Genomic DNA, 24778 nt, shown 5'->3' on the forward strand with positions numbered 1-24778 from the left:
ATAACACACACCATCCTGCTTTAACTGTAGCTTAGCTGAGAATGAAAAGCTGATTAAATATGTTTCTGGAGAGATCCAGGAGGACGAGGCCGCTGTAAACATGCCTAACTTCTAACGCTCTACTGTGGACTCACATGAACAAGCAGAAGGTGCCAGTTTGAGTCACGTGCACAAGGACGCACATGCACGTGCGTCATGTGATCGTCATGACAGAATCATCACTGGAGCTTGGGCCTCAGGATTCATTTTATAAACAACAACAACAACGATGATGTTTACCTTAAAAAGACTGTTGGGATGAACACGTCACTGTAGTTAGCAGCAGTCAGCAGCAGTCAGCAGCAGTTAGCAGCAGTCAGCAGCAGTCAGCAGCAGTCAGCAGCAGTCAGCAGCAGTTAGCAGCAGTTAGCATCAGTCAGCAGCAGTCAGCATCAGTTAGCAGCAGTCAGCAGCAGTTAGCATCAGTCAGCATCAGTCAGCATCAGTTAGCATCAGTCAGCAGCAGTTAGCATCAGTCAGCATCAGTCAGCATCAGTCAGCATCAGTTAGCAGCAGTTAGCAGCAGTTAGCATCAGTCAGCAGCAGTTAGCATCAGTCAGCAGCAGTCAGCATCAGTTAGCAGCAGTCAGCAGCAGTTAGCATCAGTTAGCAGCAGTCAGCAGCAGTTGTTGTTGTGGTGCAGAGCAGCCAGCAGGGGGCAGCACAGACTCAGGGCTCCAGCTTCAGCTGTTTCAAGAGTACATGTGGTACTGTTAGTACTGTCTGAAGTACTCTGAGTACTTGCATCAGTATCAGCAGTACTTTGTACAGTACTGTGGTGTGTTTTAAGCACACAGATGAGCTCAGGTGAGTCTGTGACAGCTCAGAGTGGACACTCTGACTTCCTGTTCCACTTCCACAGCAGCTACACACACACACACACACACAGAGGAGCAGGATGTGTGTGTGTGTGTGTGTGTGTGTGTGTGTGTGTGTGTGTGTGTGTGTGTGTGTGTGTGTGTGTGAACCTTTAGGTTCTCAGGACGGGACAGGAAGTGCTGCAGGTGCAGCTGAATGAGAACTTCCTGCTGGAAAACGTCCACTTCCTGTGAAGGATGGTGAGCAGCTGGACGATAAAATCACAACAATAAACAATAAACAGCCGAGACGACCTCACACGAACCCACCACCACCATCATCATCATCATCATCATCTTTATTAGCAGCTGTATTATGTACAGATGTTTATATATGACCTCAGTCTTATTTATATTTATAAATGTATAATATTCAATGTGTAATATTAATTTTATTGATTTTATTGTGTTGTATTTGTCAGGGGCAGCACGGTGGTGCAGTGGTTAGCACTGCTGCCTCACAGAATAACATCTGGAAGGTCTGGGTTTGATTCCACAGTCCAAAGACATGCAGTTACTGGGGTTAGATTAATTGGTCACTCTAAATTGCCCACAGGTGTGAATGTGAGTGTGGATGTTGTTTGTCTCTCTGTGTTGGCCCTGTGACCTGTACAGGTGTACCCTGCCTCTCACCCTATGACAGCTGGGATAGGCTCCAGCCCCCCGACCCTGAACAGGGTAAGTGGATGGATGGATGGATGATGGATGGATTTGTCAGTGATTTGTTTGTTTTGCTGTTGTGATTTCTTTTATTTTACAGTATTTATTTTTCTATTATTTCCTTTTTGTTTCATTTTAGATTTTAATGTTTTTCACTTGTTTTTCTCATTGTTATTATTTCTTTATTTCATTTTATTTCTGCATTATTGGAAACTTTATTTGTATTTTGCAGTTCATTTGCTCTGTTTAAAGTTCAGAGGTCACAGGTCAAGCTGCTGCCTCTGCCATCAGATGTGTGCTGGGGTCACAGGTCAGACAGGAGCCTTCCTTCTCCTCCTCTGTGAGCTCGTGCGCTCACTCTGAACCCTGACCCTGGATACCTGCAGCCCTCGGCTGTTACCGCAGCAACCAGCAGGCCTGGGAACCCCCCCCCCCCCCCCCGCCTCTGTGGGAATCCTCAGTGTTTGTTCCTCTGAGTGAGGAGAGGAAGACGAGGAGGAGGAGGAAGTGATCAGTGGAGGAAGCTCATTGTTTTTATGAATAAAGATTTCTGGATTCAAAGCTCTCAGCTGTTTCCTGTTTTTAATGTTTACACTGAGCTCTGCGTCTCACCTGATCCTGCTCCTACTCTTGGTTTTATTCTGAAAACCTTCTCATTGTTTTCTCCTTCACAATAAGAGTCTGAATGTTTGAATGTGTCTTTTTCCTCATCAAACATGCAGCTGCAGTTCCTCTGACGTCCAGCAGAGGCGCCATCAGTGTTAAAATGTCCAACTGTACAGCAGAAATAAACATGTTACAACCTTCAGCTGCTTTTATAACTCACCTGTTTAATTTGATTTAAAGCTTAAAGTTTGCATTATTGGGGGCGTGGCCTTAATTATCTGACCAATAATATGGCTGCTGTGTGTGTCATTAAGCTAACCATGAAGGCGGAGCTCCAGTTTACTGCACACACACTTTCTATTTGGATGTTACTGTATCATTGAACTCCACTGAGTGATGTCTGTGTGCAGTCTGAATTTTATTTTGAAATTCTGATCCAAGAAACAGCTCTGACTGGAAGTTTTTATTTTACAGTCCTGCTCCAAAAAAGTCTGGATGCTGTGTGAAAATAATAACAGAATATTTAACTCACAGTAGATCATGGAACAAATGTAAGGAAAACATGAGCTGAGCGGCACGTCGCAGAGAGCTGGAGACAAGAAAAGGAAGAGAAGCAGCTGGAGGAGCATTGAGCAGCTAATCAGGTTCATGGGCAGCAGGTCAGTGACCTGATCAGGTATAAACAGAGCATCTTAAAGCTTCATCTACAGACTGTGGAACCATCTCAGAATAATGATGCTCACTGTGACTCGACCTCAGCAGCAGCAGACTCAGAGTGGAGGAATCAGGGGTCAGTGCTGCATGTCTGTGACCTTCAGGCAGCAAAAACAGGCCTGATCCTATCATGGAGATCTCTGCACAGGCTCAGGAACACTTCCAGGAACCAGTGTCTGTGAGCACAGATGCAGGTTAAAGGAGCAGCCACATGTGAACATCTGGAAAGGCTCCATCATTGCTGAAAGGTGCATCCAGGTTTCAGCATGTGCTCCCACCCAGAGGTCTTCAGGACGATGCTGAACCGCATCCTGCAGCTGTTCCTGCAGCACAGCTTCATAAGAGTCCGGGTGCCGAACCTGCAGTCCAGACCTTTGACCTCTGAACCCAAAACAGGACAAAGCCCCAGGACTGCTGAGCAGCTGGAATCCTCTACCACACAGAACAGGACCACATTCCCAAAGTCCAGCAGTCTCCTCACTTCCAGATGTTTACGGCCTGATGTTAAAGCAGAGGATGCTGCACAGCTGGAAACCCTGTAACAGCTTCACAGTGAGCTCTCACTCTTATTAACATGCTTCAGGTCCTCAGTCTCTGGGTTCTACTGAGAGTAAAACACTGTTTTTATTGATAACGAGCAGCAGGGAGAGACTCGTTTTATTTTTATTCATTTACATTTTTCCTTTCACAAAATCAGATTTTATTTTTAAAAAGTTAAATTTTATTTAGAGTTTTGTTTGTTTTACATATTGTAATTCTTTAATAAAGCCTTCATTCTTCTTCCATCCATCTCTCCTTTTCTCTCCCTCTTTTCCTGTCGTGGGTGTTCCGGCACTTTTTCACGCATCCGCAGCTTCATTGTTGCGCAGCTGAAGCCGCAATAAATCACGCAGAGTGGAGCTGCCTCTGTGGGCGTTTCTTCTTCTTCTCACTATTAAACTGCAGACTGAGGGGGGGACCCTGTGAGACCGCCTCCGACCCTCCGCCGGACACTGCGCCCTCTGACCGCTGTGGATCTGGACCGAGCCGGACTGAGCCGAACCGTCCTGTTTTCCCGGTGAGTTGGTCTGAAGTTGCGCAGCTTTGAGGCTGAACTCCGCAGCGGAGCTTACAGGCTGGGGATGCAGGTAGAAGCTGCGCAGGTCTGAGCACCCACGAGTGAAGGAGAGTGGGGTCAGAGTGACGCCTGTGATGAAGCGTTTTCATATTTCTGCTGTAAACTGATTTTCACCACCGCAGATCAGGTGTTTGTGATCGCGGCGTTACTGCGATGTTCACCAGACTCCGTTTAAAAAGCTCCTCTTTAAGGCGCTCCGCTGCAGGCACGTGCACCCTCACCTGCACGAGGACGCTTAAAAGTCCTCACAAGCCGCTGAAGTCCTCCCGTGCGATCGGCATGCACCCCCTCCATCTGCGCAGCCGCAGTGTTTGCTGTAGGCTGTTTATGTTTGCCAGCAAACTTCACTTACAGCGCAGTTATTAACCCGCAGAGCGCCTTTCAGCTGCACGCCGTCACCGGCAGCCAGACTCGAACGTGCGGGTTTTGGCGCGTGCACATGCCTGCAGGTAAAGGTGAGGCGTTATCAGTGCGCAGCCTCCAAAGCGCTCCTGTGCGGCTGCTCAGCGGTGGGGGACCCGCGTTTACAGGGTTAAAGAGCCGGTCTGAGCAGGTTGGAGCTGCTGCTCACAGAGGGGGCTGTGTTTGCGTCAGAGGCCGCACAAACCTTTCATCAGGGGGCTTTCAGTGGACTGTGAGGCGCCTGCGGGCTTTATGGCGCGTTCAGGGCCCTCTGAGCCGCGGGCTTATCGGCTGCCACTGAATACACTGTATGCATGAGGGGGCTCATTAGCACGAGACCGAGGCAGGTCAGCACACAGGTGTGACTTCAGAGGCGCCTTCAGTTATTAAATATATGTGCAGATGTCACAAACAGCTGCACTGAGAGCAGCTTTACATGGAGGCCCACTGACCCTCCTGTGCATCAGGTAGAAGGTCCATAGAGGCTCGTAATTACTGCAGATTTAAAGGCATTTATGGCTGAGTAAGAAGACGCCTGCAGCAGGGTGAAAGCTTGAACTGCACAGCCTGAGCTGACCTCAGTTTCTGCTTCTTTGATGCTTTTATTTTGGTGAAACCTGAGACTTTCAGTCTAAAAGATGCCAGCTGGAGTTTTATTGGAGTGCTAACTGACTCACTGTTGCAGCCCCGCAGTAAAATTTTATTTTGAAGGTCGTGACCTTCAGTCTAAAGCGCCCTGTAGAGTCTTTATGTGGAGCAGCTCCTCCTCCTCCTCCTCTTCATCCTGCTGCTGTCTGAGGGCTCAGGTTTCTTCTTCTCCTTCTCAGAGCAGAAAATGGGAAGTTTAAATATTAATAATGACCTTCTTAATAAAAACAATGTGACCCTTTGACTCAACTTAAAGACCAAACTCCGGTGTCTCGCTGAAACATTAAACTGTGCTCTCCTGCAGGAGAAAATCAGCCAGTTTTTATATTTTTGAGTTTTCCTAACATTTACTTTTAGTAATCAGCTGATATTTTATTGACCTCAGGTTTTATTCTGTCTTCAAATGTGAAACAGTCCTTAAATCAGAGGATTTTTGAATGGAGTTTGGTGAGCAGACAGAGAGAGATTATTGATGCTTCTATGATTAGAGCCAATAAACACGCCTCCTTTCAATATGTATCTGCTATTATTGATCGTGTTTAATGTTTATTTACTGCCAAATCAAAGAGATTGATCTTCAGATTTTCCTCCTGATGAACCTCTCGAGGGTTGAACAGGAAGAGCTTCAGTTTTCTGTCAGACGGGAGCGTCTGCGGCAGAGTTCCACCCTCGGGCTGAATCAGCCTCTCAGTATTGATCACAGAGACGTTATTGATCGGTGGTGATCGCACACAGACGTTATTGTTCCTTCGGTCGCTTCAAAGTGTCTCCATTTGTTAATGAGGTCTGGATATTTGACCTCTGACCTCTGGCCAGACGGCCAGCTGCTGTTCCTCTCAGTGTGGGTGGTCGGGTGGACAAAGGGTGATGGTTTATCAGATGAAGTGGTGAACCTGCCTTTAATCAATAATCAATACACGTGATAGGACCTCTGAAATCTTTCTTTTTTTAAACTTCTGAACATGAAGAAAATCTTTAAATCAAAGAATATTTGAATGGAGTTTGGTGGGAAAAAATCATCCTTATAAACACATTAGAGAGTAAACAAATAAAATAAAAGCCTCAGGGGGTAAACCTGTGGTCTGCGGGCTAATTCAGGGCCTCCAAAGAACACAGAGGTTTCAGTTTTAAAATTCTGATTTGAATATTTTTAGAAGACTTGCGTTTCACATATTCAATTAAACATTTTTATTCATTATTTCTCTAATTTCAAATGTATTTTGTCATTAAATATGAATTTTTTTATTATATTATAGTTTTATAGTTAATTATATATATTTCTCTTTAAATTTGAATTTTTAATATATAATTTTTATGTATGTATTTATATATTTCAGATTTTTCAGTGTATAATTTAAATTTTAAAATTCTTAAAGCAGACCAAATTTTATATAGTCAAATAATTTTAATTTATTATTTTATTACTTTAAGTTGCAAATATTATTTTATTTTTTTCTGTGCTCCATGTTACTTTTGTGTTTAATTAATTTATTTAATATTTTCTATTCATTATTATTATGCCAGATTTTTTAGTTTTTAAATGTATTTTAGTGAAATATATATTTATTATTTATTTATCACACTTTTCCTGTTTTTCAGTTGTGACCTCGTCACCATGAGTCTGAGTGCTAACGAGCTCTCTGAGCTCATTGAGCTGTGGGAGGAGCTTAACCTGACCGCCGCTGACAACCTGTCCCATGTGGAAGCGCTGCGGTGTTCAGGTGCTGTCAGCCACACCGCCCTCCTCCACACTCTCTCCATCCTCTACATCTTCATCTTCCTGGTGGGCCTCGCCGCCAACACCCTGGTGGTCTGGGTCAACCTGCGATCTGACAGGAACCGCTACGAGATACACCTGTACATCCTGAACCTGGCCGTGGCCGACCTATGCGTCGTGGCCACGCTACCGATCTGGGTGGCCTCGCTGCTTAAAGGCGGCCGCTGGCCATTTGGAGAATCAGTCTGTAAACTTACCCACCTGGTCTTCAGCGTCAACCTCTTCAGCAGCATCTTCTTCCTTGCCTGCATGAGTGTTGACCGCTACCTGTCTGTCACGGTGTTCGCCGATGCCCCCGACAGCCGCAGGAAGAAGATGGTGCGTCGGTTGACCTGTATTCTAGTTTGGGTGATGGCGCTGGTGGCGTCCATCCCCGACACCTACTTCCTGCAGGTGGTGAAGTCAGCACACTACGATGGCACCATCTGCCGGCCGGTGTACCCATCCAGCAACCCCAAGGAATGGATGGTGGGCATCCAGCTGAGCTTCTCTGTGCTCGGCTTCGCCATCCCCTTCCCTGTCATCGCCATCTTCTACCTGCTCCTGGCAGCGGCCATCCCTCCCACCCCAGACCAGGAGCGGCGCGTCAGCCGGCGGATCATCCTCACCTACATCGTGGTCTTTCTGGTGTGCTGGCTGCCTTTCCACGCCGTCCTCCTGTTGGACACTCTGTCTCTGCTAAATGTCCTGCCCTTCAGCTGCTGGCTGGAGAACTTCCTGGACATATCGCTGCACCTGACGCAGTGCTTCTCGCTGGTTCACTGCTGCATCAACCCCATCCTCTACAACTTCCTGAACAGGAACTACCGCTATGACCTCATGAAAGCCTTCATCTTCAAATACTCCACCAAGACTGGGCTCACTAGGCTCATGGATGCCTCACATGTCTCAGAGACCGAGTACTCTGCTATGACGATGGACAGCAACATCCCGATGTAAACTTCAAAAGGACATTTAAACATTTGTAAATATCTTCTACCTGTTGCTGTTAGTGGCAGGTCTTTAGGCTTTTAAGGACTTGGAAAAGACATTTCAGGAAACTGTCCCAACAACCTTTTTTGGAGTAACCCTGCGGTACCTTTTGGACTTTCTAATATGTGCAAACCATTATGTGTATTTACCTAGAACTCATAAGACTCAAAAACACCTTTTTGAGACATTCTAAAATCTCTGACATCATCTTCTTACTGGTGGTGATGATTCCAGCTAATGTGGACCAGAACTAGAAGATCAGCCCCAAGATTATCCTCAGCTTTGTCCTGGTGTTTCAGGCATGCTGAGGACTTAGATCTTTGAGGACTTACAGGTTCTGCATACTTTGAGTTTTGGGAATTCTTCTTATGACAGAACGACCACCCAAAGTGGGATGAATTGAGTCATGTGTAATCGATCAGCCACTGACAGAAAGACGATCTGACTATCAGCTAATCATCAGAAAGACTTCTTCAGGCTCTGCTGTTTATCTCACCTGACTGAGATGTTACAGGTGAACTTTACCTGTTTCTGACACTACTGTACAGACACTACATGTTTAAATACTCCACTATGTTATACTGTTAAAATTATATTGTCTTACATTTATTATAGTTGTATTATGTAGAAAATGAACAAATGATCAGACATCAGCAGATCAGTTTTAAAGGTTAGGACAGCTTCTTGAGCCTGAATCAGATCTTTCAGCACCAAACTAGACAGAGTGTCCACAAACTTTGGGTCACGTTTGGCCTGACAGTCAGAGCTGAGGGCTGAAACTCACCCAGAGGGCAAATTGAGGGGCCTGAAACCCAGTGACCCTGGATTTGAAATTAATCAGGGCTGTAAAGATGATGGAGGGAAACATTTCTGGCCTTCAGAGATGCCTCTGCGGTCTGTGGATGTGTTTCTGTTCAACAGGCTGGAAGCTGTTAAAGGGGAAATCTGTGTTTAAAGCAGCTAATGATGCACAAACATCACATCAGGAACAAAGTATGAAGAAACATTTTCTGTCTTTGGCAGAAATTCGTGTTTTCTTTCACATTTGTGCCAAAAAAAAAAGGAAACTTAATTTTTAAACAGAAACAGAAAGCATATCAGCACATCTGCAATCTCCCTGCTGTCAGTCAGAAGGTCAGGCCCTCTTGTTTAATGTCTACATTGTAGCTCCTGCACCAGAATAAATCTGAGGTTTGGTCAGACCAGAGACTTTTAGCTCGAGTTTCCTCTGATCTGATCTCTTGCTTGTTTCTTGTTACTGTGTGAGCTCCAGGCTGTAAATAAAGAGGAAGATGAAGATGAGTGTGTGGTTGATGTTTGTGTGCATGCTGTTCTAATGAGGCCTCAGCCTGCAGCTCAGTGAAACCTGACTGTGTGCTTGAGCCCTGAGTCACCGTGTTTACTGGAAACGAACATCGGTCAGTCACACTGAGGGAGATTTCCAGGCAAGGAGGGAAACAGGCCAAACACAAACACACACATACAGATACACAACCACACACACATACACCCACAGATACACAAACACTTCAGCCTGGGTCGGCTCTGCTCCACCCTGCTGCCAGGAATATTATGAATACTTGAGCAGCCTGTGGAAATCTGCAGAAACATGCCATTAAAACAGGTTCATCCATGTTAGCGTGTTTGTGAGTATGTAGTTCTGCATGAGTGAAGACCTGATTCTAATCAAACTGATTTCATATTGTAAATAAATCAAGTTTAGACTCATTTCTAAGTGCACTCATGGCTGAGGAGGACACATATGTGACAGTAAGGACTGGTAACATTAGTGTTACATTCACCTTTTATGTTAACAGTTAGCAACTACATTACTTGTGCGAGCAAAGCAGGAAAACTGCACAAACTGATTTAATATTTAAAAGGCGATCTGCAGATCAGTGAATGTGAGCACTCAGGTCCATCAGTTTTAAATGACCTGCAGGCTGCTGAGACCAGAGGGTGGAGGCAGCAGTCGGGGTTTGTGGGTCTGCAGCTCCCTGCAGGACGTCTCCTTTACTGTGTATCTATTTTATTTTTTATTTCTTATCTGAAAACATAAAAAAGTCTTTATTAGAAATCGTTTCAGAATAAAATAAGCCTGTAAGAGCAGTGCATTCACTCTGATTGGCCAGTGGGAACAGCACGTGTTGACCTTGTGACCTTACGTGCGCTTTCTGTCAGGAAGCGATGGATGATGATGGATTTGTGTGAAACTGTGTTAAAGAGAAGAAGCAGCTCCACAGAGGTGGATCTACGTGATGAGAGGAGCTGAGCAGCTGCAGGAGAAGAAGAAGAAGACCTTCATCACTCAGACGTGTCAGAGCTCCTGCTGGCCGAGCCTCAGACCCATCCTGGCCTCCATCTGCAGAGTGGGAGCTGCCAGGCTGAGCTCACATCCAAACTATCTGGAAACAATCGTGGCCGCTCCCGACGGTTACACAACAGCATTCCTCCCAGCCTGCTTTATTCCAGAGGAGAGAGTCTGCAGTAATGATCCAGCTCAATAAGTACAGGTAACTCTCACCTGTGGGCCAAATGACGCTGTAACCGCTGCTCAGCAGGTGCTGATGCATGAAGTCACAGCAGCTCAGTAAACACCTGAAAACACCTGATCAATAAGTCTGATCAGACCCTCCACATCTGCTCTGACCTCTGACCTCTGCTGTAGGCGCCAGTTTGAGGGTGTGCAGCAGACAGTGAGGAAGTGTGGTGTATTTTTATCACTTAGACATCAGTATTTACTATCAATATTTTTATATCATGTATTGTTACATATATTAATCACACACACTGGGTCAATGTTCACATTATAAATTATTTGTCACCTATATTGTCACTCACACACTGGAACACTGCATGCTTTAGGTGAGTGGAAAGCACTGAGGCCTGCTCAGCCAGGGCCTTGGGTTTTTTCCACTAGTAGAACTGCACTTATTCATATTTAGAGGCTCACCTTTGTACACAGTGCACTTTTGACACAGTATTGCCAGAGTGAAGGTCAAGTAGCGGGGAGTGTGTGTCCCGAAAGGGGGGTTGAAGTCCACCTGAGCTACTGTAATAATGTAATGGAGTAAATTTGTGTACTGAGATAAGACCGCCCTAAAAGTGTTTCTAGTAATGTGAAAATATGGACAGAAGGGTGGGGTAGTGCTCCGGTGGGAGGTATTTTCACGTGGGAAAGTTGGTTGTTTTGGCAGCCCCCAGAGAACAAGTCATGGAGCCATTGCATGAGGATCGAACTAGTACGGTTCATAGTGGATTGGGAGCATCCTTCTATGCAGACTGGCCCTGATAACAGCAGGGGGAGGTGTGACTTTGGGCAATAAGAGGCAGTGGTAAAGTTGGGAGGGGGCACTTCCTCTGTCACCTTTGCAGCGGCTCCAAGGCTCTCACTCCTGGGAGGGCTTTTTGCTTTCTTGTACTTTAACTTTGTGCTTCAATAAACCCTGGAAACGAAACCTGCTCATCTCCACTGAGTTTTTGTAAAGTGTGGAGTTACTATCAAGGTGCTCTTGTTTCCACTGGTCTCACCTCCGCCTGGTAAGAGGGGCAGCGAGACAGAGCCGCACCACGACCGACAGAAGATCTGCGAGCAGGAAGGAAGCAGCACAGGGTCTCTGTGGCCTGCAGGTGGCACCTGCTTCACTACAGGTGACCTCAGCCAATCAGAGAAAACCTCTTAAACTGAACTGTCTGCGTCTCACTCTCTGATTGGTGGATGAGTCGTTCATTCATCTAAGCATTAAATAAAAAATAAACACAAATAAAAAATGAGCAAAGCTACTCTTATTAAATCCACAACTATTATAAGCTTGGCCCTCACCTGTCTGATACAAAGAAGAAGAAGAAAAGTGGGAGGAGCTTAAGACCAAAGTGTAGAACTAAAAGACTTCTGTGGTAGTGATGGGTCGGTCGCGAACGATCCGGCTGAACGACGGGAGCCGGATCCTGATAGTGAGCCAAATCTTTTTTCTTTTCGTTCATTTCTTTTTTTTTGTTTGTTTTTTGTGGAAGCCGCACGTGATTGGTTAAGATGAATGGTAGCATATGATCGTCTACACTGATCAGGAGGGGAGGGTCCACGGACACGCTGCGCAGTGAGTAAACAAACACCAGAGAGGGAGGGGCTCCTGCAAAATGCGCTCGGAGACAGGAAAGAGCCAGAGGAAGTAGAGGAAGAGACAGGAAAGAGCCAGAGGAAGTAGAGGAAGAGACAGGAAAGAGCCAGAGGAAGTAGAGGAAGAGACAGGAAAGAGCCAGAGGAAGTATCGCGTTACATAGAGACTACACACGGAACGGTGAGGAAGATGTGTGACGGAAAGCGTAGCAAAGACTGGACACATTTTAACCTTATACCTCCAAACATGTTGAATGAGGCACAGCGTACTTCAAAAGTTACGGTGAAAGGCCAGCTGATCATGTTCCTTTGACCAGCTGACTCTGCTGTGAGCCGCTAAGTCTTGATCAGCTGTTCGCGGCTTGTAAGGTCAGGAAACCCGCGATTCAGCAGCGATCGTCTGGCATTAAAGGATTAATCAGATAGACAGAGTGTAGACTGCAAATTTAACATTTAATATTGAGCAGGCTGCACAAACAACCTACATAGGTATACTGTATATGAATATTTCATCCCTGAGTGTAATTAGAAGAACCAAACAGGGCAGGTCATCAGGCAGGAGAAACAGGATCAACTCCTCAAAGGCCCTTGTTTTTTCTGATTTCCAATCTTTTGTTTTATAAAATGTTTGATATAGGCCTAATGTATGCTTTTACACTAGTGATTCATTTGACACTTTTTACAAAGATTTAAATATAAGGAGCCATTTGGGAGCCAAAAGAGCCGGCTCTCTGAAAAGAGCCAGAATTCCCATCACTATTCCGTGGGAGTCCTGGAACACCTTCCAGAAGATTCCAGGTGGCTCAGAACATTTTTAAAAACATGAAACAGCTGAGAGCTCCTCTGAGTGTGAACAAGCTCCCAGTAAAAATGTGGTTTTTATTATCATCCTGCAGCAGACGTGCTTCACACTCAGAGAGGCTGCAGCTTAAACCCTCTGTTTTCTGAGTGGACTCCTGGGAGCAGCTGATCTGCAGATTATCTGAGGATTTGAAGGAAATAATCAGAGCAGGTTTCATCTCCAACAATGAGGTCACAGGGACAGAGGCCCTGACTGAGCGCGCTCAGTGGAAACCCCCTGAATGAAAGGAGGGGAGTCTTTAATGATCACAGCGAGCTTAAAATTCTGACGGGCCCCTCGGTGGATGCCGGGCCCGGAGTCCATGACAACCACAGAAAGAAGAAGAAGAAGGGAGGAGGAGGAGGAGGAGGAGGAGGAGTGTCAACAAGCCTGAGAGGAGCTCAAATCACCATGACAACGGCTCTGAGCATGCTGAACAGGTAAACTCGACCTCAGACCTCCCCATCACCTCTCAGGCCCCTTTAAAGACCTCTGCAGTCTGATCCAGGACCAGCTGAGGAGTTTCAAGGCCTGAATAATGTGCAGGGACACCTGAACCAGACTCAAGGACTCCTGGAACACCTTCAGCACTCTGAAAACTGCCCAAACACTCTGCTTTTCACTCTCCTCTGAGTCAGAGTCTGTGGATTGCACAGTTACAGGCAGGTTTTCATGCAGCTGGAGGACCCTCAGAGCCCCTGAGAGCTCCTCAGACCTCCTCAGAGCCCCTGAGAGCTCCTCAGAGCCCGTCAGACCTCCTCAGAGCCCCTGAGAGCTCCTCAGACCTCCTCAGAGCCCCTGAGAGCTCCTCAGACCTCCTCGGTTATTCCTGGTATTTCTGCCTGATGACTGAAAGAAGCTTCAGACTCAGGGAGGTTGTTTGTCTCTGCAGGTTCAGACTTTTCTCAGGTCAGGCAACCTGCTGACCTGCAGCCTCTGATTTTAAATTCATAAAAATATAAAAATAATTTAGATTAAAGATTTAATCTAAAGAATGTAAAATGGAAGCAAAAAATGTGAAAAAAAAATATTCTAAAGAAAAGAAAGACAAACTGCAGTGAGCATCTAAAAAAACTGAAACAACAAAAAACATGAACATTTCTCAGTAAGTTCACTTAAAATAAAAAATATTTCCTGAATTAATGTAAAAATGCTGAAACAAACATTTTACTTTAAAAAACCCTGCAGACAAAGAGCAGCCTCACGTCTCTCTGAGGCTTTTATTCAATTATTTTTGAGTTGATGGATTTTAATGAGGACTGGACCAGCTGCAGCTTCATCACAGCTCATCCTCCTCTTCATCCTCATCCTCAGCTCAGCATGAAGACTGAGAGCCTCTCCGTGTCTGACACACACACAGCTGATGAGTGTGAGGCTTTATCCTCTTCATCCCTCAGGTACACAAACAGGAACCGGTTAAATTCAGGGACTCACACACGCGTGTGTGTGTGTGACAGCTAGACCTTTGACCCTTGGCATTTTGCTACCACAGTAAAAAAAGAGAAGAAGTGACCAAAGTTAACCTTTGACCGCCTGTGTTTACCTTCAGCAAATCAGCACATTCCACACACACACACACACACACACACACACACACACACACACACACACACACACACACACTGGATTGGCTGAGAATGAAACCAACAGAAAAAATGTTTTTATGGCAGAAGAAGAGAGTTTAACATTCCAAAAATATTAAAACATTTCAGGGAAAAACTGGAAACTATGAAAAACCTGATAAAGTGTAACGAGCTGATTTTTTTTTATCAGACTGCAGTTTAAAAGAGGAGGAGGAGGAGGAGGAGGAGTTCTCTGTGCTGCTGTGTTAGAGGAGCTGTAGTCACGGTGATGAAGGTGAAGATAAGCTGAACCTGCAGCTGTTCCCTCAGGAATGTAAACACAGGCTTTTATTGTGGAGGAGGGCGAGTGGAGGCAGGCCTGATCTGCTGCATCAGATAAGCTCAGGCTTTTATTTTGTAAACACATTTCTCCTGTGCTGCCACTGAAACAGCTCAGAGGTCAGATTACTGATGTCTGTCATCATGAACGCTGCCGTCAGTGTGGAGGTCAAAGGTCAGCAAACAGAAGTTCCCAATCAGACCTTTAATTTGTAGGAAAATCCCTTTAAGCTTTATTTGTGTGTGTGTGTGTGTGTGTGTGTGTGTGACACAGAGAGAGAATAAAGTTTATCAGAGCAAACAGCGCCTCCTGCTGGTCACTCTGCAGATGTTTTTTACTGAGTGCCTTCATCATGAGCAGCGTTCACAGACCTGTGCACGTTTGATTCCTGCCATGAACATCAGTTATTTATTACAGGTAACAACAGGTAACAACAGGTAACAACAGGTAACAACAGGTAACAACGGGCACGGGGAGTCTCTGTGTGACTCTGTGGTTTTTCAGCAGCAGGAGCCGAGCTGTTTGCAGCCTTCGGTTCTCTCTCTGACCCACAGCACACACAGCTGTTCTGCAGCTGTTCTGCAGCTGTTCTCAGCTTATAGGATCAGGAGCTGCTGGCTGTGGGTGGAGCACAAAACTCAGGCCGCTCTGGTTCCTGTGAGCTGCCGTCTGAGATGTTTCAGCAGACTCTGAGAGCACCACCTGCAGAGGATGTGATGGAGGTGGAGCTTCAGGGTTCATGCTTGCAGCTGCTGCCTGTGGAGGAGAGAAATGACCTCCCTGTGAGTGAGAGTGGACACAGCTGAGAGGCTTCAGCTTTGGAGATGAAGGAAACACCTGAACTCTGTGTGAACATCAGCTCAGACCTCCAGCTACACTCAGAGGAACTCACCTGTGTGTGTTGGATTTCAGCTGGAGGATCATTGGAGACCGCATGCCTCCTGTACAAACACCATGCTTCTGACACGTATCTTCATGAAGGGTCTGAAGACCTTTCACCTTTGTCATGCAAAAATACCCTGGTGACTTACTGGGGTGACTCACAACAGGAAGTGAGGAGTGTGTTCAATACTCTCCTCCTGGATCCTCATCATCTTCCCCGTCTGCACCAAACCTGGAGAACCAGCCAGTCATCAGGAGTGATGAGCACAGAGGAGGTCAGGACCCAGACCTGCCTGAATGAAGCTCCTCAGACTCACGGAGGTCACGGCCGGTCACCTGCTGCACTCTGTGGGCTCTGTGTGCAGACCACGCTGGCCTGAAGACTGAGAACCTGCACAGACGCGGTCTGCTTACCTGTTCCCACCTGAGCATCAGCACGGAGAGGGCGAGCAGGCTCTGTGACTGAAGTGAGAGGAGCTCATGATGGAAACTGCCACCCTGATGGAGGCGATCGGTGAGGTCATCACTGCTCAGCTGGAGGAGAAACATGTTCAGCCACCATCTCAGGATTTGGAGGCAAACATGAACCATCGAGTTGGTGCTGAAAGTTTGGATAAAAACTTGTATGAAGTGCTGGGGTAGAAAACGATGCTTCCACAGGAGACATGACATCATCAGTTTGAGTCCAGTTCAGTTATTCAGGGTGGCTGTAGCTCAGTAGGTAGAGCAGGTCACCTACTGATCGGAAGGTCAGGGGTTCGATTACTGGCTACTCCAGGCTACATGCCAATGTATCCTTGGGCAAGATACTTAACCCCAAGTTGCTCTCCGACCGTTCCGTTGGAGTGTGAATGTGTGTGGATGTTATATAATTTAAAAAAAAAAAAGCGCTTAGCTTAGTTAACATGGAAGTGCTTGTATGAATGGGTGTGCATGGGTAAATGTAAAAACGTGTTGTATAAGCGCTTTGAGTGCTCTGACTGAGTAGAAAAGCACTATATAAGAACTAGTCCATTTACCATTTTATTCATGAGTTTCTTTTGTCTGTTTTCTTCTGGTCAGGGTCAGGGGTCATTCCTCCTCAGTTCCTCTTCTTAATGGGAGTCATGGTCAGCTCCCTGCTCTCATTGTGTTAATGCTGCTTTCAGACCTTCTGGCCTCATTTTTTTATCTATCATGTAGAAACTGGTGGAGCGTCTCTGAGATGTCTGAGGGTAAATATGTGGAGGTGAGGCCCTGAGGATGAGCAGCAGGTCTGCAGAAAGCACAGCTGGATCTTCATGCAGTTGTATTATGTGGTTCAGCTCTCACCATCATTGCACCACCAGCTCAGACTGGGAGGATGTTTCCTGTCAGGACGTCCAGCAGATGGAGCCATTGTTCCACCACCGTCAGCTCAGCGTGGAGTGTGGGACAGCAGCAGCTGATGGAGGGTCTGCTCTGTGAGTTTGTGTCCACACTGATGTGAGCCTGATCACACGAAGCCTCATTTAACGGCTCGTTTAGGAGTGCTGACATCTGCTGGACATTTGATGAACAGCATTCCTGCTATTCTGTGACATGTTGACTGGCGGCTCTTTTAGCATAATTAAGAAATTATTATGTCAAAATCTCCATTAGAGGTATTGTAAAACAAGATTAAATAAATCTATGCTGATCGTGGTATATTAATAAAGTATATAGACAGTGTGTAGTGTATTTGTGAATAAACAGTAACAGGAAGTGCTTGGGAGGAGGTGGGCTGTTTTATTAAATTCTATAAAAAACATTTTAAAAATTGACAGTGTTGGGGTGATTCCTTCTTTTTGGTATAACTTCCAGCCTTAGAAAACACACTCTCACAGAAGACTGAAGAAGCAGGTGCAGAAACTGAATTTCTAGTTTGTACAGGATACAGGTGCTTCTGATTATGCGTTTTTCTCCACTCGGCGACACACCCGCCGAGGAACAAACTCTGGTTATTGGTGACTCTGTTTTGAGAAACGTGAAGCTAGAGACACCGGCGACCATAGTCAAATGTCTTTCAGGGGCCAGAGCAGGCGACATTCATGGAAATTTGAAACTGCTGGCTAAGGCTAATCGTAGATTTGGTAAGATCGTTATTCACGTCGGCAGTAATGACACCCGGTTACGCCAATCGGAGGTCACTAAAATTAATATTGACTCGGTGTGTAACTTTGCAAAAACGATGTCGGACTCTGTAGTTTTCTCTGGGCCCCTCCCCAATCAGACCAGGAGCCACATGTTTAGCCGCATGTTCTCCTTGAATCGCTGGCTGTCTGAGTGGTGTCCAAAAAACGACGTGGGCTTCATAAATAAGTTTCTGGGGAAAACCTGGTCTTGTTAGGAGAGACGGCATCCATCCCACTTTGGATGGAGCAGCTCTCATTTCTAGAAATCTGGCCAAATTTATTAACCCTCCTAAAACCTGACTACCCAGGGTTGAGACCAGGAAGCAGAGTTGCAGTCTTACACGCCTCTCTGCAGCTTCTCTCCTCCTGCCATCCCCCCAAAACCCCATCCCCATAGAGTCGGTGCCTGCTCCCAGACCACCAAAAACCAAAGCTAAAATCAGCAAAAAGCTATTTAAGCATAAAAATTCAAAAACAATAAATAATACAGCTTCATCAACTGCACCAAAGAATAAAACAATTAAATGTGGATTGTTAAACATTAGGTCTCTCTCTTCCAAGTCCCTATTAGTAAATGATTTAATAATTGATCAACGTATTGATTTATTCTGCCTTACAGAAACCTGGTTACAGCAGGATGAATATGTTAGTTTAAATGAATCAACACCCCCGAGTCACAGTAACTGTCAGAATGCTCGAAGCACAGGTCGAGGAGGAGGAGTAGCTGCAATCTTCAATTCCAGCTTATTAATTAATCAAAGACCCAGACAAAGTTTTCATTCTTTTGAAAGCCTGACTCTTAGTCTTGTCCATCCTAATTGGGAAAATCAAAAACCTGTTTTATTTGTTATTATCTATCGTCCACCTGGTCCTTACTCAGAGTTTCTGTCTGATTTCTCAGACTTTTTATTTGATTTAGTGCTCAGTTCAGATAAAATAATTATAGTGGGTGATTTCAACATCCATGTAGATGCTGAGAATGACAGCCTCAACACTGCATTTAATCTATTGTTAGATTCAATTGGCTTCTCTCAAAATGTAAAGGAGCCCACCCACCACTTTAATCATACTCTGGATCTTGTCCTGACATATGGCATAGAAACTGAAGACTTAACAGTATTCCCTGAAAGCCCCCTCCTGTCTGATCATTTCTTAGTAACATTTACATTTACTTTAATGGATTACACAGCAGTGGGGAATAAGTTTTATTACAGTAGAAGTCTTTCTGAAAGTGCTGTAACTAAGTTTAAGGATCTAATTCCTTCATTGTTATGCTCTTCAGTGCCAACACAGTGCAGAGCAGCTACCTAAACTCTGCTCCCAGTGAGGTCGATTATCTCGTCAATAGTTTTACATCCTCACTGCGTATAACTTTGGATACTGTGGCTCCTCTGAAAAGGAAAGCTTCAAATCAGAAGTGCCTGACTCCGTGGTATAATTCACAAATGCACAGTTTAAAGCAGATAACCCGAAAGCTGGAGAGGGAATGGCGTCTCACTAAATTAGAAGATGCTCATTTAGCCTGGAAAAAGAGTTTGTTGCTCTATAAAAAAGCCCTCCGTAAAGCTAGGACATCTTACTATTCATCATTAATTGAAGAAAATAAGAACAACCCCAGGTTTGTTTTCAGCACTGTAGCCAGGCTGACAAAGAGTCAGAGCTCTGTAGAGCCGAGTATTCCTTTCACGTTAACTAGTAGTGACTTCATGGATTTCTTTACAAATAAAATTTTAGACATTAGAGAAAAAATTATTCATAACCATCTCAAAGATTATTCTTCATGTTCGGCTGCTTTCAGCACTGCTGGTATTTGTTTAGACTCTTTTGCTCCAGTTGATCTTTCAGAGTTAACTTCAATAGTTACTTCCTCCAAACCAGCAACATGTTTGTTAGATCCCATTCCTACTAGACTGTTCAAAGAAGTCTTTCCAATTATTGATGCTTCAATCTTAAAAATGATCAATCAGTCTTTATTAGTTGGCTATGTACCACAGACCTTCAAGGTGGCTGTAATTAAACCTCTACTTAAAAAGCCATCAGTGACCCAGCTGTCTTAGCTAATTATAGGCCAATCTCCAACCTTCCTTTTCTCTCAAAGATTCTTGAAAGAGTAGTTGTAAAACAGCTAACTGATCATCTGCAGAGGAACGGTTTATTTGAAGAGTTTCAGTCAGGTTTCAGAATTCATCACAGTACAGAAACAGCATTAGTGAAGGTTACAAATGATCTTCTTAGAGCCTCTGACAGTGGACTCATCTCTGTTCTTGTCCTGTTGGACCTCAGTGCAGCTTTTGATACTGTTGACATAACATTTTATTACAGAGATTAGAGCTTGCTATAGGTATTAAAGGTACTGCACTGCAGTGGTTTGAATCATATTTATCTAATAGACTCCAATTTGTTCATGTAAATGGGGAGTCTTCTTCACACACTAAGGTTAATTATGGAGTTCCACAGGGTTCTGTGCTAGGACCAATTTTATTTACATTATACATGCTTCCCTTAGGCAGTATTATTAGAAAGCACTGCATCAATTTTCATTGTTATGCAGATGATACTCAGCTTTACCTATCAATGAAGCCAGATGACACACATCAATTAGTTAAACTGCAGGAATGTCTTAAAGACATTAAGGCCTGGATGACCTCTAATTTCCTGCTTCTAAATTCAGATAAAACTTAAGTTCTTGTTCTCGGCCCCACAAATCTTAGAAACATGGTGTCCGTCAATGCACATATTAAACAAATATGTAGGACCGCTTTTTTGCGCAAACTAACTCAGCGGGCAGACGTCTGAGACTTGGATTTCTACATCACTGTGAATCAGCCGCATTCACAAAGATGCTGTGTTTGAATTGTAATACCTGCTCTGTACTTCCTAAATCTGCCCTCTTCCTGACAACACTTCCACATATTACTGTAATACAAAGACACAAACCAATGAAAAGGAAACAAAGAAAAATCTCCACTAATATAAATCCACATTTGGAACAAATTAAACTGGATTAAAAGCTAAAATTACAAAAAGAAAATTAAAACTACAGTAGAAATCATCAGTCGCACAAATCAGATTTTTGTTGTAGGCGGATGGCTTCTGTGGGGTCCTGACTTTTCCAAACATTAATTCCAATAAAACCATCACCTAACTCGGATCATACAAGTTGGATTTTCATCTATCTTGGATGAAAAATTTAGTCTTATTTTAATACATTTACAAATAAATGTGATTGCACAATTTGGATGAGTTTAACACGCTCCTCAGCTCCCATCACACCCATTTCCAGTATGTACGATGTACGAAAACTGCATGCAGCGGCTTGTTTATGCACAGCCACATACGCTAACAACATGTGGCGATTGCTCGAATGTCAATATAGTTGTGATTTCTGGATTGGCTGTACTGGGTGAATCAGTTCAGTTAATTTCATCGCAGACAATCATGGCAAGCACAGGAGCCAAGTGTAAAAATCAAACACACACTTTCAAGATTATAAAATTTGCAGATCCAGGGATGAAGCAGAAAGCCATCACTGTGAAAGTCGATATATAGATGGGGGGGACATGCAAACTCCACACAAAGGCCCAGACCAAGGTGGAGTCGAACCCAGGACCTTCAAGCTGCAAGGCAATAGCGCTAACCACCATGACATGTTCAAATCATTTCATCTTTTAACAATTAAATTCTAATGAGACATGATGTGTGTAGTTAGCAAGGGCTGCTACACTGACTCAACTAACCTGTCGTGGGGGTTACGTCCCAGAGACTCCAGCAATGGGTGAAAATCCACTTAGTAGTGGTGTTACATTTATTTTATTATTTATATATGTTTTAAGGCTTTATAAACCCCACATTCCTGTAAAGATCCAAGTGTAACATTAGCTGACACTCTTTACAGGAGATTCCATCGGAATTCTGTGGAGCCGGATTTCGAGGTTTTTACGTTTGACCCTGCAACCAGAAGAGGATCTTTGTGTGTCTGCAGATTCATGGTGATCCAGTTATGGGAATGATTTCAGCCCTGCATGATCACGCTGATGTTTGGACAGAGCAGATAATGAAGTGAATGTTTTTGGACATTGGTAACAGTGAAACAGTTTCTCTGCAGCGTGGGATCGTTTGTGTTGGGTGTATGAACTGAGATTCTTGAAGTTCTTGTCACACTGGTCACAGCTGTAGTTCCCTTCAATGTGTGTACTTTCATGATCGTTACGATAACTTGAACATGAGAAGCTTTTCTCACAGTGTCTGCACTTGTACGGTTTCTCTCCTGAGTGGATTCGTTTATGCCTTTTAAGGTTACTTGCAGTGGTGAAGGATGACCCACACTGGTCACAGACGTGATTTTTAACCCCACTGTGGAAGAGTTCATGTTTTTTTAATTGGCTTGTTGTGGGGAAGCTGCTCCCACATTCTTTGCAGTAGTTCAGTTTGTGTCCAGTGTGTATACGCTGATGTATTTTTAGGGTCACTTGATGACTGAAAGTTTTCCCACAAAAGTCACAGCAAAACGCTTTCCCACCACCACAGCGACGACAGGGCTGAGAACTCGATCCAGCTGTGTCGCTCTGCTTCTACACAAAGACACAAAGACAGAGTAAGTCAGAGAATCCTTCAACATTATTATCCTGTACGTCGCCTGAAATAAAGAGCATCTCTGCCAACGTCCAATTACATTTTACTGTTTACATTACAACACTCAGCTTACTGGGATACAACAACTACAATACTACCACTGCTGTGTCTTTGTTGGGTGTGCATGTTCTTGAAGAAATCCTTTGCAACAAAGTCTTAGTGCATACGTGAGGTTTATTGCAGAAACAGACAATGTCAAACAGATGCTTCTGGAGCCGTCTGGGAGAGGGAAGTCCAATCGCCCTAACTCGTAAGAAAAAGGGAATGTCAAGTGTTATATATTAACACTGTTCCCTGGTTGCTCTATCTGAGCTTACCCTCTCAGTAACGGCTCAGCCTCTTTGCACTAGTGCAGACAGACTGCACGCGAAACAGCTGCTGCTGTGTTTTGTTGAAAAACTGAGGGCTGCATGAGCTTAATACTGTAATGCTTTTGATTCACAAGCATCCTTCAAATGATGTTTCTATTGCAGGTCTATTTTTAGTCGCTAATCAGAGATTAAAGCATAAAAAACATTTTGACGGAGCCCCTCTTTACTTAGGGGGGGGTGGAGAGGGGGCTTCCGACACCACAGGATCGCTAGTGCTAATGGCAGCTGAAGAAAAAACAACAGCGGACATTCTCTGCACACACGCACACTCACAGCACAGAGCAGAGGAGGTGTGGAAAAACCTGTCAGCAATCCACTTGTGTTAAAGGGTTGTTTTCTCCAAATCAAGCACATGCACGACCGTAACAAGATCACCCGTGCACATTGTGAATTAAACTGCCCGTGCTCTGAGGTAGAATTGGAAATTGCGGTGAAATAATACAGGCGCAAGTGGCGATAATAGCAGCGACCTGCCAGGGCAGAGTCCGTGGGTGCGCTCCTCTTTGCTAAATGCAGTGACAGCAGAGCTCCGAAAGTGAAGCGGTGAAATCCTCAGCCAGGCACAAGGGCATCTCAGCAAGCGCCTGGCAATCAACCGCTAGCTAGAACACTGGATATAAATGTTTGGAACTAGACATAGTAATAATTTAGTTTTTTATGATCATGGAAGAGAAACTCAGAACTGAAATTAAAATGTGATGACTCTCCAAGCACTGCCTTTACATGCAGTAGAACTGCTAACATGCTAACACAAGTTAATGAGCAGAGTTGTTCCAAACAGTCAGGCTAAAATTACAAGATCCAAATAAAAACACATACCTCACAGTAACTGCACTTGTGGAGTCTCTTTCTGCTGTGGATCTGTTGGTGTTCTTTCAGGGAACGTGGCGATTTAAAAGCTTTATCACACAGGTCACAGTGATAAGGTCTCTCCTCACTGTGAGTAAACATGTGCTGTTTTAACTGAGAGTTTGTTCCAAACAGTTTGCCACATTGATCACAGCAGTACACATCATGCCCAGTGTGAATGCGTAGGTGTGCATTTCGGTACGCTAGCCGGTTGAAAGCTTTTCCACAGTAGTCACAGCTGTATGCTTTAATTCCAAAGTGGGAAACTTGATGAAGCCGTAAGGTGCTACTGTAAGTAAAAGCTCTGCCACACTGATCACAGCTGTACGGTTTCTCTCCACTGTGCAAGAGTAGGTGATTTCTTAAGCTTTCAGGCCAGGTAAAAGACTTTCCACACAAGTCACAGCTGAACGGTCTCTCTCCAGTGTGGATGACTTGGTGCGTTTTTAATTTACACTTTGTACTAAAACCCGTCCCACACTGATCACAGGTGTATTTTTTTTCTCTCGTCCTTCTGTGAGGTTTGTCAGCCTCCTGAGAGCGCTGACTTCTCGCTCCATGTTGGTCCTGCAGTGACAGATACAAATAGAGGCAGTGAGTGAAATGCAGTCGTGGAACAAACTCAACCGTCAAACTCCATTAATACTAGAATTTTTTTGCTAGCCTCCAAACACCTACTAGATCTATTACCACCACCTATTGGTGACAATAGTACAGTACACGCAGCCATGCATAGACAGAAAAAAAAAGGAGGAAACATAAATTTATGTAAAATCATTATGTACCCATCTCACTTGTTTATTTTCACCAGGTAAACCAATATAACAGAAAGATTAGAAATAAACATTTCAGACATTCAAAAACAAAACCAAAAACAAATCAGTGACCAATATAGCCACCTTTCTTTACGATGACACTCAAAAGCCTTCCATCCATAGATTCTGTCAGTTGCTTGATCTGATTGCGATCAACATTGCGTGCAGCAGCCTCCCAGACACTGTTCAGAGAGGCGCACTGTTTTCCCTCCCTGTAGATCTCACATTTTATGAGGGACCACAGGTTCTCTATGGGGTTCAGATCAGGTGAACAAGGGGGCCATGTCATTATTTTTTCTTCTTTTAGACCTTTACTGGCCAGCCACGCTGTGGAGTATTTGGATGCATGTGATGGAGCATTGTCCTGCATGGAATTCATGTTTTTCTTGAACGATACCGACTTCTTCCAGCCCATACCAGTACCCCACCTCCACCTTGCTGGCGT

At 44.5% G+C, this 24778-nt stretch overlaps 1 protein-coding gene and 1 pseudogene across 1 annotated transcript; both read left to right on the forward strand.

The window, feature by feature from the left end:
• LOC115791158 (NACHT, LRR and PYD domains-containing protein 12-like) overlaps nucleotides 1-24778 on the forward strand; it is a 1329445-nt pseudogene that overhangs the window by 473294 nt on the left and 831373 nt on the right.
• On the forward strand, nucleotides 3176-9061 carry LOC115791484 (atypical chemokine receptor 3-like). The gene is made up of 3 exons (XM_030745571.1): nucleotides 3176-3428; nucleotides 3730-3933; nucleotides 6643-9061. The coding sequence occupies exon 3, from the start codon at nucleotides 6659-6661 to the stop codon at nucleotides 7757-7759; it is 1101 nt and encodes a 366-aa protein (XP_030601431.1). The 5' UTR covers nucleotides 3176-3428; nucleotides 3730-3933; nucleotides 6643-6658; the 3' UTR covers nucleotides 7760-9061.

The sequence above is a fragment of the Archocentrus centrarchus genome, chromosome 2 (genome assembly GCF_007364275.1).
Source record: "Archocentrus centrarchus isolate MPI-CPG fArcCen1 chromosome 2, fArcCen1, whole genome shotgun sequence".
In the NCBI taxonomy this organism is placed as follows: domain Eukaryota; kingdom Metazoa; phylum Chordata; class Actinopteri; order Cichliformes; family Cichlidae; genus Archocentrus; species Archocentrus centrarchus.